The sequence below is a fragment of the Pseudorasbora parva genome, chromosome 21, assembly GCF_024679245.1.
Source record: "Pseudorasbora parva isolate DD20220531a chromosome 21, ASM2467924v1, whole genome shotgun sequence".
Classification (NCBI taxonomy): domain Eukaryota; kingdom Metazoa; phylum Chordata; class Actinopteri; order Cypriniformes; family Gobionidae; genus Pseudorasbora; species Pseudorasbora parva.
The window spans coordinates 782,520-803,052 of record NC_090192.1 but is presented as its reverse complement, the minus strand read 5'-3'; the positions used below and the strand labels follow the sequence as shown (position 1 = coordinate 803,052).

Genomic DNA, 20,533 nt, shown 5'->3' with positions numbered 1-20,533 from the left:
CTTTTCCGGATCAGCAACTGAGTTGCGCGAATGTTTATATCTGTTCGCTGCATTTCGGTGCCGACTGTTTCATAAACAAGGCCCAGCTCGACGCCGGATTTCCCGATCGCCTAATGCTGAAGGATGGAGCAGTCCCAACGATAAAGGTCCCAACGTTAGAACCGCAGGCGGTGAGTGAGACTGCTTCAAATGTCTGTGTCTTTGCCAATGCTCATCAAGTAGCCCAAACATGATCACGTATAGTTAATTGATCAATGGAGCATGCGATGTGTAGTGCGTGTACATTTGTTTAGCTGGCCACTATATGTGTAACTTTATGTTTGTGTATTGTAAAAGCACTCCAAACAACAATACACAAAGAGTGGGGAAATATGTTGAACTAAATAAGCGCGCTTCTTCATTCAAATGCGCTACTATTCCGTGTCTTTCTATGTAAACACTAACTTAGCCTGCCGAGCAAAACCAGTCCGCTTACTGTCTACACAAACCACGCGTAAACACACACACACACACACACACACACACACACACACACACACACACGTGCACAACTGCACTTCCCACATGTACACCTTCAAAGACAAAAATACGACGATATAATTCAAGTATAAATATGTAAATAACACAAGCCGCTAAGCATATTATATAGTTAGTGTATAACTTGTAGCACATAGAGACGTCCTGCTCTAGTCGTTTTTGCTGCTGCTCCTGTTCAACTGCAGCCTCTGGGTCTGATTCCGGATCATAGATGTATGGCTGTATCTGATTAAAAGCCATATTTTTATTTTGAATAAAGTTTTTCCCGCTGTTAGGGATGACAGCTTTACGACGCACTCAACACAATAGCAGCAGCGCGCACACGTCATTATTTAGCTCCGCTCACACGACACGCCCCCACCCGCTCGGCTTTTTTCGGAAAGACTCGGAACAGCGCATCTTTCTTATATAATTATAAAAAAAATTAAGACTTTTCGGAGATATGCAGGATGCAACGCTACTCTATAGGTACTCAAGATTGACATGACACTGACTGAAACTGAGTGTTTCACCCCCCCTTTAATAAACATTTACTAGACAAGTACAAATTATTGTCTTGTTTTGGGGAAAATAACTCAAAATGAAGAGAGTTTTTGCTTAAAATAAGATAAATAATCTGCCAATGGGGTGAGATAAATTATCTTGTTTTCTGTTTGAATCAAGATTATTTTTCTCACCCCATTGGCAGATTATTTATCTTATTTTAAGCAAAAACTCTCTGCATTTTGAGTTATTTTTTCCCAAAGCAAGACAATTACTTTTGCTTGTCTAGTAAATACTTCTTGTTTTAAGACTTTTTAAATGTTTGGGCTAGAAACAAGACAAAAATACTGAGTAAGAAGGAAATTATTTTGCTGATCAACAAGCGTGTGCGTTTAGAGCGGAACTGGTGTGATTCTGTAACGCCTGGCAACCCTGTCCCCCCCTCCCACACACACACACACACACACTGATCCAAGAGCGGTCAAAGGCCAAGCTTTCGCAATGATGACATGACAAACTCAGACAGGATCTGAACCGGAATCTGGCGCAGATTTGCGATCGGTTTCTCCCGCGGAAGATGGACGAGGATCGCGCCGGCGCGTTGTTTGCGTTCGGGATTATAGCCGACGTCCAGTACGCGGACATCGACGACGGGCTGAACTATCTGCGGACGCGTCGACGCTTCTACCGGAGCAGCGCGGACCTGCTGCGGGGCGCGGTGCGGCACTGGGAGGAGAGGCGCGTCAAATGCGTCCTTCAGCTGGGAGACATCATCGACGGACACAACAGCGGCCGCGACGCGTCGGAAAGCGCGCTGGACGCGGTGATGAAGGAGTTCGAGAAGAGCTCGGCGGATGTGCATCATGTTTGGGGAAATCACGAGTTCTACAACTTCCGGCGGGAGACTCTGCTCGCCTCCGCGCTCAACAGCGCGCCGAAGGCCGGAACGGGAAGTGACCTCATCGTGCACGACATTTACGCGTATGAGTTCAGCCCCGCGCCCGGCTTTCGGTTCGTCATCCTGGACGCGTACGACATGAGCGTCATCGGGAGGGACGCGAGCGACGAGAAACACGCGCAGGCTCTGGAGCTCCTGCGGCGGCGGAACGGCAACGCCGACCTCAACCAGCCGCCAGGTGCCGAGAAACTGCGCCTTTAGTCGGATCCGCCTCGGCGAGCTCCCGCTGACCCATCCGACCCTAGGACAGACCCAGAAATTGGGTTGTTTGAACCTATATATGACATGGCCATACACTCTAAAAAGTGCTGGGTTAAAAACAACTCAAGTTGGGTTGAAAATGGACAGTCCCAGAAACTGGGTTGTTTGAACTCTAGTAAATGGACCCATTCAAACTGGGTTTGTGCATTTTCAACCCAACTTTAGTTGTTTTTAACCCAGCATTATATATATATATATATATCACAGTAAATAATGTCAAAAGTTACATTATTATGTTTTTCCTACTCGTTATAGTTTATTAGTAAATAAGTACTATATTAAATATATTATTAATTAGTAATTAAATAATAATTTTGTCAGTTTTTCTCAGTGGAACTAGAGTAGTTAGTTAACAAGAGACTAACATTAAATAAATATTTCTAGAATATTAAAAAAAATATTTTAACTTGAATGCATGTATCAGCATGTTTATCGTCATTTAAACACCATTATGATATGAAAAAAAGACTCTAAAAGCATATATTATTCAATGTAATTATTCAGTAAATAATATTTATTTAATTATTTTTAAATATATATTATCTTCTTAAATTGATACATTGTGTGTGTGTGTGTGTGTGTGTGTGTGTGTGTGTGTGTGTGTGTGTGTGTGTGTGTGTGTGAGATGGGTAGGTTTAGGGGCAGTGTAAGGGGATAGAAAATACGGTTTGTACAGTATAAAAACCATTACGCCTATGGAATGTCCTCATATGTCGCAAAAACAAATGTGTGTGTGTGCGTGTGTGTGTGTGTGTGTGTGTGTGTGTGTGTGTGTGTGTGTGTGTACACAGTACACACATATATTATGTAAACGTGAACTTTTATTTTGGATCTGATTAATCAATATGACAGCACTAATATATATATATATATATGATAGTTAAATCTGAATTTTAATTTGCATATGTTGTTCATATTACGATATGAAAACTCAATTCAACCCTTTTATTACATGATTATTACATTAAAAGGTCAGATTACTTATAAAATATCTGTCAGTACAGTCAAAAGAAGAACAAACAAATATATTTTTACATCATTTCCTTATACTTAATAAACACCTGAATGCACGCACGCACACACTCACACACACACACACACACACACACACACACACACACACACACACACACACTGCCCCTAAACCTACCCATCACAGGAAACATTCTGCATTTTTACTTTCTCAAAAAAACATCATTTAGTATGTTTATAAAGCTATTTGAAAAATGAGGACATTTAAAATGTCCTCATAAACCACATAAACAGGCTCACACACACACACACACACACACACACACACACACACACACACACACACACACACACACACACACACTGCCCCTAAACCTACCCATCACAGGAAACATTCTGCATTTTTACTTTCTCAAAAAAACATCATTTAGTATGTTTATAAAGCTATTTGAAAAATGAGGACATTTAAAATGTCCTCATAAACCACATAAACAGGCTCACACACACACACACACACACACACACACACACACACACACACACACACATTTGATGCAGTTTCGTGTTTTTAAACTGTGCCCATGTTTATCATGAGAATCAGCTCTTGAACAGTGTGAATACGGCCCCATGCTTTCACTCAGTTATTCTAACAGAGCAGGTTGACCCAACTAATGTTGGTTAATAACAATCATCATGTGCTGTGAGCTCTGCTGATGCGTGTGTGCTCTCTGACAGTGTGTGAGCTCCTCTGATGTGTGTGTGTACTGTGGGCTCCTCTGATGTGTGTGTGCTTTCTCACAGCGTATGGGTTAGAGCAACGGTTCGTGAAGTTCAACGGAGGATTCAGCTCAGAGCAGCTTCAGTGGCTCGATGGAGTCTTAACGCTCGCTGACCAGAAGCAGGAGAGAGTGACCCTGTTCAGTAAGTGTGTGTGTGTGTGTGTGTGTGTGTGTGTGTGTGTGTGTGTGTGTGTGTGTGTGTGTGTGTGTGTGTGTGTGTGTGTGATGGGTAGGTTTAGGGGCAGTGTAGGGGGATGGAATTAGAGGTCTTCACGGGTCCAAAAATTTGCACCCGAACCCGAAGAGACCCGCAATGTTCAACACAGACCCGACCCGGACCCGTCTATTATTTCAAAAACTGGACCCGGACCCGTGCAGATCCGAAAAATGCCAAAAATATATTACCCGGAACCGACATGGACCCGTCTAGTATTTGATAGATGGAACCGAACCCGCCGGGAAGACACAGACGCGACTGGACCCGATTGTCTCATATTACACAATATAACGTTACTGCTGTTAACAAGTTAATGAACAAGCTGCGAAAAATAACTTTGTCTCAGTCAGCCTACCTAACGATATAGCCGTTGTCTCCCTTGTACCTTGATTGTGATGTATTACAATATTCCTCATTAATTGTTCCAAGCATGCTTAATTCACTCATTTCAGCTGTAAAAGTCAATTTTATTTCACAGTGACGGATTTATGAGTTAATTCGCATAATAACTTTGACTGTTTGCCCTTTTGAACTAATAATTGCTCGTTTAGTGCCATGCCCGCTTGCGTTACCATTATTTATTTGCCATAATCTCTCTGAGTCTGACTAGCAGAACTTTAAGATTAAACAAGACGGTTCATTCATATTATTTTTAAAGTCATTACAGTCACTGCGGTCTGCGGAAGCTCGGGTTGCCATAGAAACATGACACGCGCTTGAGACTGCACTCGCGCGTCAGCTGGAGCAACCTGAAATATGAGCCTTTTTTTACGCAATTTGAGCATCACAGAAAACATTTATGTGACAGTTCACCTGAGGTCTTGTTGCTGATTTGAAATATATTCTTGAGTACATTATTACCGTGCGCATGCATTAAATCTGCCCGCTTTCTAAAAGGCTGAGAGAGCGCGCGCGCGCGAGAGAGAGAGAGAGAGAGAGAGCGCGCGCGCGAGAGAGAGAGAGCGCGCGCGCGCGCGAGAGAGAGCGCTTGTGTTTTTGTTGTTGTTGTGTATTTCTAAACCTCATTTCCCGGCTCACACTTTTCTTATCCTAATTTAGCAATTTGTAAGTTACACAAAACACACAAGCCGCGCTGACTCTCACGGCCAGGTGTTCTCCGAGTCCGATTGACGTATTACATAGGCTACAACATTAACAGACCCGGGAACCGAAGTAATAGATTAGGACCCGACCCGGACCCGGCTGACCATTTAAAAAATAGACCCGAACCCGTACGGGTCCCGGGTCGGATCCCGGGTCCACGGATCTCGGGTGCCCCGTGAAGACCTCTAGATGGAATGCACCGTTTGTACAGTATAAAAACCATTACGTTAATGGAGAGTCCCAACAAAGATAGTGAACCAGACGTGTGTGTGTGTGTGTGCAGGTCATCTCCCCGTTCACCCAGACGCCACAGACCCCATCTGTCTGGCCTGGAACTATGAGGACGTGCTGTCGGTGCTGCGCTCTCATCAGTGTGTGGTGTGCTTCATGGCGGGTCATGACCATGATGGCGGCTTCTTCACGGACGGCTCCGGCCTTCATCACCTCACGCTGGAGGGTCTGATCGAGACGCCTCCGCAGAGCAGCGCTTTCGGGACGCTTCATGTGTTCGAGGACCGCATGATCCTGGAGGGCAGCGGCAGGACGAGAGACAGAGTCCTCATCTATCCATCGCAATCACACTAACACCATCATCTCCGCCTGACCTCCATTCACATGAGAACGTGTGTTGAGCAAAAATACATGTGCAATAAAAGTGACATATGCACTGGATATAAATACATTTTATAGACGATATGGAGATAATATATGACTATTTATATATTATTTATGTTAAGATTTCAAAAACAATACAAGCAATAGGGATAACCGCACCCTGGAGAGGATTGTGAAACAAAACCCATTCAAAAATGTGGAGGAGATTCACAAAGAGTGGACTGCAGCTGGAGTCAGCGCTTTAAGAACCGCTGCGCACAGACGTCTGCAAGACTAGGGATGGCGAAAACGAAAAATGTTCTTGACCGACGACCGAGCATTATTAGCCGGTTGAAACCGGTTAACCGATTAGTTTAAAATATGCTGCGCTATTTGAAATAACAGCCGCGAGCCGCACCTGCAATTCCGCAACTCTGTCACATCTCTCAGCCGCTCTGCCTCCCGCTCTCTCTCACACACACACACACACACTGTCCCACTGTCCCACTCTTCCCTTCCACTCACACAGCACCCTACAGAGCGAAACATGAGTCCCGCAAACGCGGCTCCGAGGAGCTTGTTTGTAATCGGAGGACAAATGGCTCCTTAGTTTCGAAATGGTTCGGGTACGAGGTGATCGCGTTGAAAATGACAGCTCCGAAGAGACGGCGCTTTAGTTCGAGGTAGTGCGAACAATAATAAAGAAAGATGATGATCAACACCTTATGTGTCACCACTGAAATGCAGATGTAATATATTTCCAAATGTAAGCCCATCTTAAGCGGAAGGACGCTTCATCCTGTCGTCTGCCCCGGCTCTAACCTCGAGGGTTTACTTTCTGCAAACCTTGTGAGCGCTCAAACCCAAACGCTGGGACCTCGCGACACATGTTTTTTTGGTTTATTACCAAAAAGTAATTTTTGTACCTAAGTACAAACAGGAGAGTTATGAAAAATTGAGTGTTGGGGATTTGTTCACTTCACACAAAAATATTTTTTTAACTGTAGGAGCGTTTCGTCCACTGTCTATAATAGACTAATTTAGAGATCACTTTTTTTTTTTTACCGACAACTTTGATCGGTTAATCGTTGATACGGTCAACCACTGGTCAAACGGTTATTCGGTTAACATCCCAGTGATGGTTTGGGGAGCCATGGCATCTGCTGGTGTTGGTCCACTGTGTTTTCTAAAGTCAAAGGTCAATGCAGCCGCATACCGGGAAGTTTTGGAGAACTTCATGCATCCTGCTGCGGACCAACTTTATGGAGACACAGATTTAATTTCCCAACAGGACTGGGCACCTGCACACAGTGCCACAGCAGCCAGTGCCTGGTTTAAGGACCATGGTATCCCTGTTCTTCATTAGACAGCAAACTGGCCTGACCTTAACCCTCTAGATAATCTCTGGAGTATTGTGAAGAGGAAGATGCGATGCCAGAGCCAACAATCCAGAAGCAAATTATCAGAGCCACCCGGGCTCATAACACCTGAGCCGAGCCCCAGACTGATCGACTCCACGCCGCACCGCCGCAGTAATTCAGGATAAAGGAGACCAGCTGAGCACTGAGAGCTGGACATGCTCAGACTGTCAGCTGGCCAAGATTTCTAAATACCCTTTCTTTGTATTGATCTTAAGTAATATAATATATTTTTTGAGATAGTGAATTTGGGATTTTCCTTAGTTGTCAGTTATAATCATTAAAATTAAAAGAAATAAACATTTGAAATATATCAGTCTGTGTGAGATGAATGAATATAATATACCAGCTTCACTTTTTCATTGGATCAACGTTTGACCAACACCTGAATATAATGACATTTTATTTCTTCATTATAAATATACTGTATCAGATTTAGAATGAAATATATTGGCAGGTATGTTTACACATAATTAAGACTGTTGAGCTCGTTCTGGTTCTGGAATCTGGTTGGCTGAGAGCCGGCGACTGTCATGGCGGTCGAGGAAATCCTCCATAACTTTACAAATACTATTTGCCGCTCGCTCTTACTGTGTGAAGATAGTGAGACATGAGATATCATTAATTCGGGGTATATCAAATGGACAATCAAGTTCAAGTTCAAGAGTTTTATTTGTCACACACACAGTTATACAGAACACAACCGGCAGTGAAATGTAAACAGGTCCGCTCCATGGACAGCAAATAACAATTAACAAAAAAAGCACAATAAATTATAAAATAGGAATAGGATAAGGTGCTATATATAGACATATGTAGAATTATGAATAAATCAAGTAAAAGAAATTAGAGATGTGGAATAAAATAAGTGAGATAAAGTAAACTGGAGACTATAAAAATAAATACGTGGATAACAGAAGTGCAGGAGTGTAATGTGCAAACAGCATTATAATGAGTAGTTACATGAACACAAGAATAAAGTGCAGTGCAATATCAGTATGTGAGTTTGTTAGTACTGAAGTGAGGTGAAGTCACATGTAGTTAAGTGACAGCGTTCAGGAGTCTGATGGCCTGTGGGAAGAAACTCCTCCTGAGTCTCTCAGTTTTGGCCATCAGGCTACGGAAGCGCTTACCAGAAGGCAGCCGGGTGAAGTGGGGGTTGGCCGGGTGATTAATGTCCTTGATGATTTTTGTAGCTCTGCCTGTGCATCGTTTGATGTAGATGTCCTGCAGAGACGGGAGAGCTGACCCTGAGATGCGCTCGGACAAGCGCACCACTCTTTGCAGGGCTTTGCAGTCGTGACTGGTGCTGTTACCATACCACGCTGTAATGCACTGAGTCAGTAAACTTTCTATCGCCCCTGAATAGAAAGTTTTCAGGATAGCTGGTGAGACCCGGAATTTCCTCAGCTGGCGCAGGTGGGACAGTCTTTGCCTGGCCTTTTTCACCTGAGACTGGATTTGTGCAGTCCAGATCAGGTCCTCGGAGATGTTCACACCCAGGTATTTGAAGCTGCTCACTCTCTCTACTGGTGTCCCGCTGATCATGAGAGGGGAATATGACCGTTAGATTAATAATCTGTGACCTTTTTTAGAGCAAAGTGATTTTGGTTAAGGGTAAAGTATCATAACTATATTTCAGCTATATTTAACTTGAATCCTGTACTAGAGCTGCTTTTGTACGTTTAACTGAATTGTTTGCTTGTGTTTATTTCATATTGTCTTTTATAATGGGTATTGTTGTTAATTTTAATATTGTTGTTCAATAAATATTATGTTATATGGCGTATTTTAGAAAGGCTTGTTAGTGATCATGATAATGACGGCAGTGAAAATTGCATGATTAGACCACTAGATGTCGACAAATACTCTTTATGAGTAACTAAACAAGGAAGTTGTTTTAGTGTTGCCTTTGGCAATCCCATCCCACCCATTTTAAAAGGTCAGAGACATCACTTTCCTACGGAGCCCCACAGTAGTAGACTAACTCGTGCGCTCTCAGTCTCCGCTCTAATTCATCCCAAAGCTGTTCTATCAGGTTGAGCTCAGGACTCTGTGCAGGCCAGTCCAGTTCCTCCACACCAAACTCCTCATCCATGTCTTTATGGAGCGACGCTTTGTGCACTGGAGCGCAGTCATGCTGGGACAGGAAGGGGCCGTCCACAAACTGATCCCACAAAGGTAGGAGCGTGAAATTGTCCAAAATGTCTTGGTGAAGCATTAAGAGTTCCTTTCACTGGAACTAAGGGGCCAACCACTGAAAAACAACCCCACCCCATAACCCCCCCCCCCCCCCTCCACCAAACTTCACACTTGGCACAATGCAGTCAGGCGAGTCCCGTTCTCCAGGCGACGGCCAAACCCAGACTCGTTAATGGGATTGTCAGACTGAAGTGTGATTGGTCGCTCAGAGAACACGTCTCACTGCTCTAGAGACCAGTGGCGGCTGCTTTACTCCACTGCATCCCACGCTTTGCATTGCTCTTGGTGATGTAAGGCTTGGATGAGCTGCTCGGCCATGGAAACCCATTCCATGAAGCTCTCTCCGCTGTTCTTGAGCTCATCTGAAGGCCACAGAAGTCTGGAGGTCTGGAGCTGTTGACTCTGCAGAAAGTTGGAGACTTCTGCGCACTGTGACCCTCAGCATGCGCTGACCCCGCTCTGGGATTTAACACTTCGTGGCTGAGTTGCTGTTGTTCCCAATGGCTTCCACTTTGTTATAATCCCACTAACAGTTGAGCGTGGAATATTTAGTAGTGAGGAAATGTCAGGAATGGCCTTATTGCACAGGTGTCAGCCTATCACGGCCCCACGCTTGAGTTCACTGAGCTCCTGAGAGCGACCCATTCTTACCTGCGTATATACTTGTAACAACCCTTTCCCACCAAAATTTAAATAATAAGCTTCAGGCTGAAGGAAATGCAAATTCACACGTACAGAATAGGGTGCAGCTCAAACAAACCTCTCAGCGGTGCTGGATATGAAGAACGAGAAGAACATGTAACAGTTATTTCCCCAATAAAAACAGCAAAAAATAATCTAAAGCTCATGGTGTAACTGAATCATTGAAGGTCAGCAGGAAGATATTGGTCAATGATTTGAGATTAAATGCATACAAATATTTGTTTATTTAACATTTAATTATTGGAGGTTTGTATTTGACTGATTTTATTCGTTTTGATGAATTCTGAATCTTTTTTGTGCTAGTGAGATTCGTAAATGCATGCTCACATTTATTCTAAAACCACAATAACCCTGTTGTTTACACACACAAAGTTATTTTAGGGGGGAAAAAAACGAAGTAACTCAGATATTTTGTTGTACATTTTAGGTACACTACACATTTTAAGTAGTGCATTACTCTACTAGTTACTTGTAAAAGTAATCTGATTACAAAACTCGTTACTTGTAATGTGTTACCCCATCACTGTGTATGTATGTGTGTGTATAGTATATTTACACACACACACACACACACACACACACACACACACACACACACACACACACACACACACACACACACACACACACGCACACACACACGCATTTTTACTTTCTAAAAAAAAACTCCTCCTGTGTGATTAATAAGCCTTTTGTAAAGTGGGGCCATGGGTAATGTCCTCATATTTCACCCTCTCCTGTAATACCTGTGTCATACCCATGGCATTATACACATTTGGGTCCTCATATGTCACAAAAACAAGCACAATATTGACAAACTTTTGTGTTAGATGCAATTAATAGATTTGACAGCTTTTCTTGCGAATAACAAATGAATGTATGTTTGTGTTGTGGAAGATCTCGTGAGCGGGGAGTTCTCGTGCACCTGGCAACCCGACACACACACACACACACACACACACACACACACACACACACACACACACACAGTCTTTCAGCGGCGCAGTTACTCCTGCTCATCGAAGCTGGCTGTCCTGTCCCGCCTTTGGACCTTTTAACCCTCTCGTTTCTAAACTGAACCGAATGGGCTGCGGAAGCCTTCTCGGTTTGCTCCAGTGATCGCGTGTGTCGCGCAAGAGTCGCTCCGTGTCGCCGCTGCTATCGCGCAGATCCACAATGGCGACGCACAGTCCCAGTAGCAGCTCTCCCACAGCTCCCTGCAGCAGGAGCATGAGCTCGGGGTCCGCGCTGCACCACACGCAGCACTTAACCACCATCAGCAGCATGCAGGGTAAGAGATCCGAGATCCGAGCGCAATGTTTAGGACTCTCGGAGTCGCGCGCGCGTCCCGACGCGTCAGTGTTTACAGTGCGTTACAGTCATGTTTGCGGTCATCGTTCGCAGGCTGCGTTGGTCCGCTGAGGCTCTAGGCCTTCTCATTGACTCCCGTCGCGTTTTTAGGGCATCAAACTGATGCTAATGTGCTGCATGTTCCCCTCAATGCTGTCCCTTTAGACAGCTCACTAGCGTTTATACAATCACCTTGTTCATTATCATGTTTTTTTTTTAGAATCAGTAGTCATAATGATACTATAATGTTACATTTATGCGTTTGACAGACACTATAATGATACATTTATGCGTTTGACAGACACTATAATGTTACATTTATGCGTTTGACAGACACTAATGTTACATTTATGCGTTTGACAGACACTATAATGATACATTTATGCGTTTGACAGACACTATAATGATACATTTATGCGTTTGACAGACACTAATGTTACATTTATGCGTTTGACAGACACTATAATGATACATTTATGCGTTTGACAGACACTATAATGATACATTTATGCGTTTGACAGACACTATAATGATACATTTATGCGTTTGACAGACACTAATGTTACATTTATGCGTTTGACAGACACTAATGTTACATTTATGCGTTTGACAGACACTATAATGTTACATTTATGCGTTTGACAGACACTATAATGATACATTTATGCGTTTGACAGACACTATAATGATACATTTATGCGTTTGACAGACACTAATGTTACATTTATGCGTTTGACAGACACTAATGTTACATTTATGCGTTTGACAGACACTATAATGTTACATTTATGCGTTTGACAGACACTATAATGATACATTTATGCGTTTGACAGACACTATAATGATACATTTATGCGTTTGACAGACACTAATGTTACATTTATGCGTTTGACAGACACTAATGTTACATTTATGCGTTTGACAGACACTATAATGTTACATTTATGCGTTTGACAGACACTATAATGATACATTTATGCGTTTGACAGACACTATAATGATACATTTATGCCTTTGATAGACACTAATGTTACATTTATGCGTTTGACAGACACTATAATGATACATTTATGCGTTTGACAGACACTAATGTTACATTTATGCGTTTGACAGACACTAATGTTACATTTATGCATTTGACAGACACTATAATGATACATTTATGCGTTTGACAGACACTATAATGTTACATTTATGCGTTTGACAGACACTATAATGATACATTTATGCGTTTGACAGACACTATAATGATACATTTATGCGTTTGACAGACACTATAATGATACATTTATGCGTTTGACAGACACTATAATGATACATTTATGCGTTTGACAGACACTAATGTTACATTTATGCGTTTGACAGACACTAATGTTACATTTATGCATTTGACAGACACTATAATGATACATTTATGCGTTTGACAGACACTAATGTTACATTTATGCGTTTGACAGACACTAATGTTACATTTATGCGTTTGACAGACACTAATGTTACATTTATGCGTTTGACAGACACTAATGTTACATTTATGCGTTTGACAGACACTATAATGATACATTTATGCATTTGACAGACACTATAATGATACATTTATGCGTTTGACAGACACTATAATGATACATTTATGCGTTTGACAGACACTAATGTTACATTTATGCATTTGACAGACACTATAATGATACATTTATGCGTTTGACAGACACTAATGTTACATTTATGCGTTTGACAGACACTAATGTTACATTTATGCATTTGACAGACACTATAATGATACATTTATGCGTTTGACAGACACTAATGTTACATTTATGCATTTGACAGACACTATAATGATACATTTATGCGTTTGACAGACACTAATGTTACATTTATGCGTTTGACAGACACTAATGTTACATTTATGCGTTTGACAGACACTAATGTTACATTTATGCGTTTGACAGACACTAATGTTACATTTATGCATTTGACAGACACTAATGTTACATTTATGCATTTGACAGACACTAATGTTACATTTATGCGTTTGACAGACACTAATGTTACATTTATGCGTTTGACAGACACTATAATGATACATTTATGCGTTTGACAGACACTATAATGATACATTTATGCGTTTGACAGACACTAATGTTACATTTATGCGTTTGACAGACACTAATGTTACATTTATGCGTTTGACAGACACTATAATGTTACATTTATGCGTTTGACAGACACTATAATGATACATTTATGCGTTTGACAGACACTATAATGATACATTTATGCGTTTGACAGACACTATAATGATACATTTATGCGTTTGACAGACACTAATGTTACATTTATGCGTTTGACAGACACTAATGTTACATTTATGCGTTTGACAGACACTATAATGTTACATTTATGCGTTTGACAGACACTATAATGATACATTTATGCGTTTGACAGACACTATAATGATACATTTATGCCTTTGATAGACACTAATGTTACATTTATGCGTTTGACAGACACTATAATGATACATTTATGCGTTTGACAGACACTAATGTTACATTTATGCGTTTGACAGACACTAATGTTACATTTATGCATTTGACAGACACTATAATGATACATTTATGCGTTTGACAGACACTATAATGTTACATTTATGCGTTTGACAGACACTATAATGATACATTTATGCGTTTGACAGACACTATAATGATACATTTATGCGTTTGACAGACACTATAATGATACATTTATGCGTTTGACAGACACTATAATGATACATTTATGCGTTTGACAGACACTAATGTTACATTTATGCGTTTGACAGACACTAATGTTACATTTATGCATTTGACAGACACTATAATGATACATTTATGCGTTTGACAGACACTAATGTTACATTTATGCGTTTGACAGACACTAATGTTACATTTATGCGTTTGACAGACACTAATGTTACATTTATGCGTTTGACAGACACTAATGTTACATTTATGCGTTTGACAGACACTATAATGATACATTTATGCATTTGACAGACACTATAATGATACATTTATGCGTTTGACAGACACTATAATGATACATTTATGCGTTTGACAGACACTAATGTTACATTTATGCATTTGACAGACACTATAATGATACATTTATGCGTTTGACAGACACTAATGTTACATTTATGCGTTTGACAGACACTAATGTTACATTTATGCATTTGACAGACACTATAATGATACATTTATGCGTTTGACAGACACTAATGTTACATTTATGCATTTGACAGACACTATAATGATACATTTATGCGTTTGACAGACACTAATGTTACATTTATGCGTTTGACAGACACTAATGTTACATTTATGCGTTTGACAGACACTAATGTTACATTTATGCGTTTGACAGACACTAATGTTACATTTATGCATTTGACAGACACTAATGTTACATTTATGCATTTGACAGACACTAATGTTACATTTATGCGTTTGACAGACACTAATGTTACATTTATGCGTTTGACAGACACTAATGTTACATTTATGCGTTTGACAGACACTAATGTTACATTTATGCGTTTGACAGACACTATAATGATACATTTATGCTTTTGACAGACACTACTGTTACATTTATGCGTTTGACAGACACTAATGTTACATTTATGCGTTTGACAGACACTATAATGATCCATTTATGCGTTTGACAGACACTAATGTTACATTTATGCATTTGACAGACACTATAATGATCCATTTATGCGTTTGACAGACACTAATGTTACATTTATGCATTTGACATACACTATAATGATACATTTATGCGTTTGACAGACACTAATGATACATTTATGCGTTTGACAGACACTAATGTTACATTTATGCGTTTGACAGACACTAATGATACATTTATGCGTTTGACAGACACTATAATGTTACATTTATGCGTTTGACAGACACTAATGTTACATTTATGCGTTTGACAGACACTAATGTTACATTTATGCATTTGACAGACACTAATGATACATTTATGCGTTTGACAGACACTAATGATACATTTATGCGTTTGACAGACACTAATGTTACATTTATGCGTTTGACAGACACTAATGATACATTTATGCGTTTGACAGACACTAATGTTACATTTATGTGTTTGACAGACACTAATGTTACATTTATGCGTTTGACAGACACTATAATGATCCATTTATGCGTTTGACAGACACTATAATGATCCATTTATGCGTTTGACAGACACTAATGTTACATTTATGCATTTGACAGACACTATAATGATACATTTATGCGTTTGACAGACACTAATGATACATTTATGCGTTTGACAGACACTAATGTTACATTTATGCGTTTGACAGACACTAATGATACATTTATGCGTTTGACAGACACTATAATGATACATTTATGCGTTTGACAGACACTAATGTTACATTTATGTGTTTGACAGACACTATAATGATACATTTATGCGTTTGACAGACACTAATGTTACATTTATGCGTTTGACAGACACTATAATGTTACATTTCTGCGTTTGACAGACACTATAATGATACATTTATGCGTTTGACAGACACTAATGTTACATTTATGCGTTTGACAGACACTAATGATACATTTATGCGTTTGACAGACACTAATGATACATTTATGCGTTTGACAGACACTATAATGATACATTTATGCGTTTGACAGACACTAATGTTACATTTATGCGTTTGACAGACACTATAATGATACATTTATGCGTTTGACAGACACTAATGTTACATTTATGCGTTTGACAGACACTATAATGTTACATTTATGCGTTTGACAGACACTAATGTTACATTTATGCGTTTGACAGACACTATAATGATACATTTATGCGTTTGACAGACACTAATGTTACATTTATGCATTTGACAGACACTAATGTTACATTTCTGCGTTTGACAGACACTAATGTTACAATTCTGCGTTTGACAGACACTATAATGTTACATTTATGCGTTTGACAGACACTAATGTTACATTTATGCGTTTGACAGACACTATAATGATACATTTATGCGTTTGACAGACACTAATGTTACATTTATGCATTTGACAGACACTAATGTTACATTTCTGCGTTTGACAGACACTAATGATACATTTATGCGTTTGACAGACACTATAATGATACATTTATGCGTTTGACAGACACTAATGTTACATTTATGCGTTTGACAGACACTATAATGATACATTTATGCGTTTGACAGACACTAATGTTACATTTCTGCGTTTGACAGACACTATAATGTTACATTTATGCGTTTGACAGACACTAATGTTACATTTATGCGTTTGACAGACACTATAATGATCCATTTATGCGTTTGACAGACACTAATGTTACATTTATGCATTTGACAGACACTAATGTTACATTTCTGCGTTTGACAGACACTAATGATACATTTATGCGTTTGACAGACACTATAATGATACATTTATGCGTTTGACAGACACTAATGTTACATTTATGCGTTTGACAGACACTATAATGATACATTTATGCGTTTGACAGACACTAATGTTACATTTCTGCGTTTGACAGACACTATAATGTTACATTTATGCGTTTGACAGACACTAATGTTACATTTATGCGTTTGACAGACACTATAATGATCCATTTATGCGTTTGACAGACACTAATGTTACATTTATGCATTTGACAGACACTATAATGATACATTTATGCGTTTGACAGACACTAATGTTACATTTATGCGTTTGACAGACACTATAATGATACATTTATGCGTTTGACAGACACTAATGTTACATTTATGCGTTTGACAGACACTATAATGATACATTTATGCGTTTGACAGACACTAATGATACATTTATGCGTTTGACAGACACTAATGTTACATTTATGCGTTTGACAGACACTATAATGATACATTTATGCGTTTGACAGACACTATAATGTTACATTTATGCGTTTGACAGACACTATAATGTTACATTTATGCGTTTGACAGACACTAATGATACATTTATGCGTTTGACAGACACTAATATTACATTTATGCGTTTGACAGACACTAATGTTACATTTATGCATTTGACAGACACTAATGATACATTTATGCATTTGACAGACACTAATGATACATTTATGCGTTTGACAGACACTAATATTACATTTATGCGTTTGACAGACACTATAATGTTACATTTATGCGTTTGACAGACACTAATGTTACATTTATGCGTTTGACAGACACTATAATGATACATTTATGCGTTTGACAGACACTAATGATACATTTATGCGTTTGACAGACACTATAATGTTACATTTATGCGTTTGACAGACACTAAAATTATATATTTATGCGTTTGACAGACACTAATGTTACATTTATGCATTTGACAGACACTAATGATACATTTATGCGTTTGACAGACACTAATGATACATTTATGCGTTTGACAGACACTAATGTTACATTTATGCATTTGACAGACACTATAATGTTACATTTATGCGTTTGACAGACACTAATGATACATTTATGCGTTTGACAGACACTATAATGATACATTTATGCGTTTGACAGACACTATAATGATACATTTATGCGTTTGACAGACACTAATGTTACATTTATGCGTTTGACAGACACTAATGATACATTTATGCGTTTGACAGACACTAATGTTACATTTATGCGTTTGACAGACACTAATGTTACATTTATGCATTTGACAGACACTATAATGATACATTTATGCGTTTGACAGACACTAATGATACATTTATGCGTTTGACAGACACTAATATTACATTTATGCGTTTGACAGACACTAATGTTACATTTATGCATTTGACAGACACTAATGATACATTTATGCATTTGACAGACACTAATGATACATTTATGCGTTTGACAGACACTAATATTACATTTATGCGTTTGACAGACACTATAATGTTACATTTATGCGTTTGACAGACACTAATGTTACATTTATGCGTTTGACAGACACTATAATGATACATTTATGCGTTTGACAGACACTAATGATACATTTATGCGTTTGACAGACACTATAATGTTACATTTATGCGTTTGACAGACACTAAAATTATATATTTATGCGTTTGACAGACACTAATGTTACATTTATGCATTTGACAGACACTAATGATACATTTATGCGTTTGACAGACACTAATGATACATTTATGCGTTTGACAGACACTAATGATACATTTATGCGTTTGACAGACACTAATGTTACATTTATGCGTTTGACAGACACTAATGATACATTTATGCGTTTGACAGACACTATAATGTTACATTTATGCGTTTGACAGACACTAATGATACATTTATGCGTTTGACAGACACTAATGATACATTTATGCGTTTGACAGACACTATAATGTTACATTTATGCGTTTGACAGACACTAAAATTATATATTTATGCGTTTGACAGACACTAAAATTATATATTTATGCGTTTGACAGACACTAATGATACATTTATGCGTTTGACAGACACTAATGATACATTTATGCGTTAATTAATTAATTCTCCCTCTTCCTCCTTCAGATTCCAACACATGCTGGAGGTGTCAGAATGAAACCGGTACTGTCAGCCACACACACACACACACACACACACACACATACACACACACTGATTCTGATTTACGCCATCATCTTTTGAGTTAATCATCATCTGCATGCGTTTTCATCATTGTTTTCCTTTTTCTGTAGGATTTCAGATAAATCTGTCTGGAGTAACCCAAAGTAAGCCAGTTTTCTGTGCCATTTTGATCTTTCTGTGGGTTTTCTCCAGAAAACAGGATGTGATTCCTGCTTTCCAAATGCTTTTAAGAGATAGTTCACCCAAAAATACTGTTTCGTTCATCTTCAAAACTCTGATGCTTCAAAACGTTCATAAACAGATGGTAAAATAAATCCATATTTAGTCTTCTGAAATGACACGGTCACTTTATATGATGAACAGATTGTTCTGATTGGCTAACCCTCTAGTGCACGTGTTTCGGAAACACCTCCCCTTTACCGGCCGTAAAGACTGCGGATCTATAGCGATCGCTACTGAAGGACACCTTTGGTCGCAAGAACTATTAACCCAAAACCAACACTAAACATTGGCTTTACTACAGTAGCCAAATCAAACACAGAACCATGCTTAGCATGCCTGTAGATAAACAATATATAAAAGCTCTAATCAAAGAATAATTTACACTAATTCCAAGATCGCTGTTGAGATTTAGAAGTTTGTAACGTCAGGTGTTTTTGTCAGATAACGTTAAGTATAAAAGAGCATTTAACAAACAGCATTGTCATTTGTTTACTTCTTTGCTACAACGTACAATTAACAATACGAACTATTACAGGAAAACACATCGACGAAAAATAAATCATACAGTTTGTGGCCCGTAAACAGCTTCTGTTTTTAAAGTTGGAACTGCTCCGTCTTTCAGGACAAACCGTTGTGTGAATCCTACATTGAACTCGTGACGATTGTGGAAGCTTTCCTCCGTAAAATGTGCAGCTCAGAGCGAGATTTGGGTAATAATTATGAGGGGCCGAGTTAAAAATACATTTTACACATTGAGTGTTTTACCACCCCTTTAAGCTTTTATTCACATACAAACACACACACATAGAGCGTTTTGAAGTGTCAGAGTTTTGGGAAACTCAGATCGCATTCAAATATCTTCATGAGTCTTGGGTTTGGAACGACATGAGGGTGAATTATCACTTTAAGACCAAAGTGAGCCACATATGAATCAAATTTCGACATTTTTTGAACAAATTGTGTCAATTTCAATCATCACATATTTTTATTTCCATATTCATTTCTTTCTGCATGTTTTCTGGTAAATTAGTCTGCTGTGTT

General features: G+C 39.2%; 2 protein-coding genes across 4 annotated transcripts in view; both read left to right on the top strand.

Annotated features, from left to right (window-relative positions):
• Window positions 1–1,465: 1,465 nt before the first annotated feature.
• On the top strand, window positions 1,466–7,636 carry adprm (ADP-ribose/CDP-alcohol diphosphatase, manganese-dependent). Of its 2 annotated transcripts, XM_067429725.1 has the most exons (5): window positions 1,466–2,156; window positions 3,707–3,775; window positions 3,955–3,966; window positions 4,013–4,132; window positions 5,595–7,636. In XM_067429725.1, exons 1-5 carry the CDS (start codon window positions 1,598–1,600, stop codon window positions 5,894–5,896), a joined length of 1,062 nt encoding a protein of 353 aa, XP_067285826.1. In that variant the 5' UTR covers window positions 1,466–1,597; the 3' UTR covers window positions 5,897–7,636. The 2 variants fall into 2 exon arrangements, with proteins under 2 accessions (XP_067285826.1, XP_067285825.1); XM_067429724.1 differs by lacking the exons at window positions 3,707–3,775; window positions 3,955–3,966 and having other exon boundaries at window positions 1,467–2,156.
• A 3,544-nt stretch (window positions 7,637–11,180) lies between these two features.
• The window catches only part of map2k4b (mitogen-activated protein kinase kinase 4b), a 34,892-nt gene continuing 25,539 nt past the window's right edge, over window positions 11,181–20,533 (top strand). The window contains exons 1-3 of one of the 2 annotated variants that reach the window (XM_067429139.1): window positions 11,181–11,518; window positions 19,214–19,249; window positions 19,381–19,413. In XM_067429139.1, the coding sequence (XP_067285240.1) occupies window positions 11,404–11,518; window positions 19,214–19,249; window positions 19,381–19,413 (184 nt within the window). In that variant the 5' untranslated portion in view covers window positions 11,181–11,403. The remainder of the gene's footprint in view (window positions 11,519–19,213; window positions 19,250–19,380; window positions 19,414–20,533) is intronic. The other variant, XM_067429140.1, reaches the window with a different exon arrangement.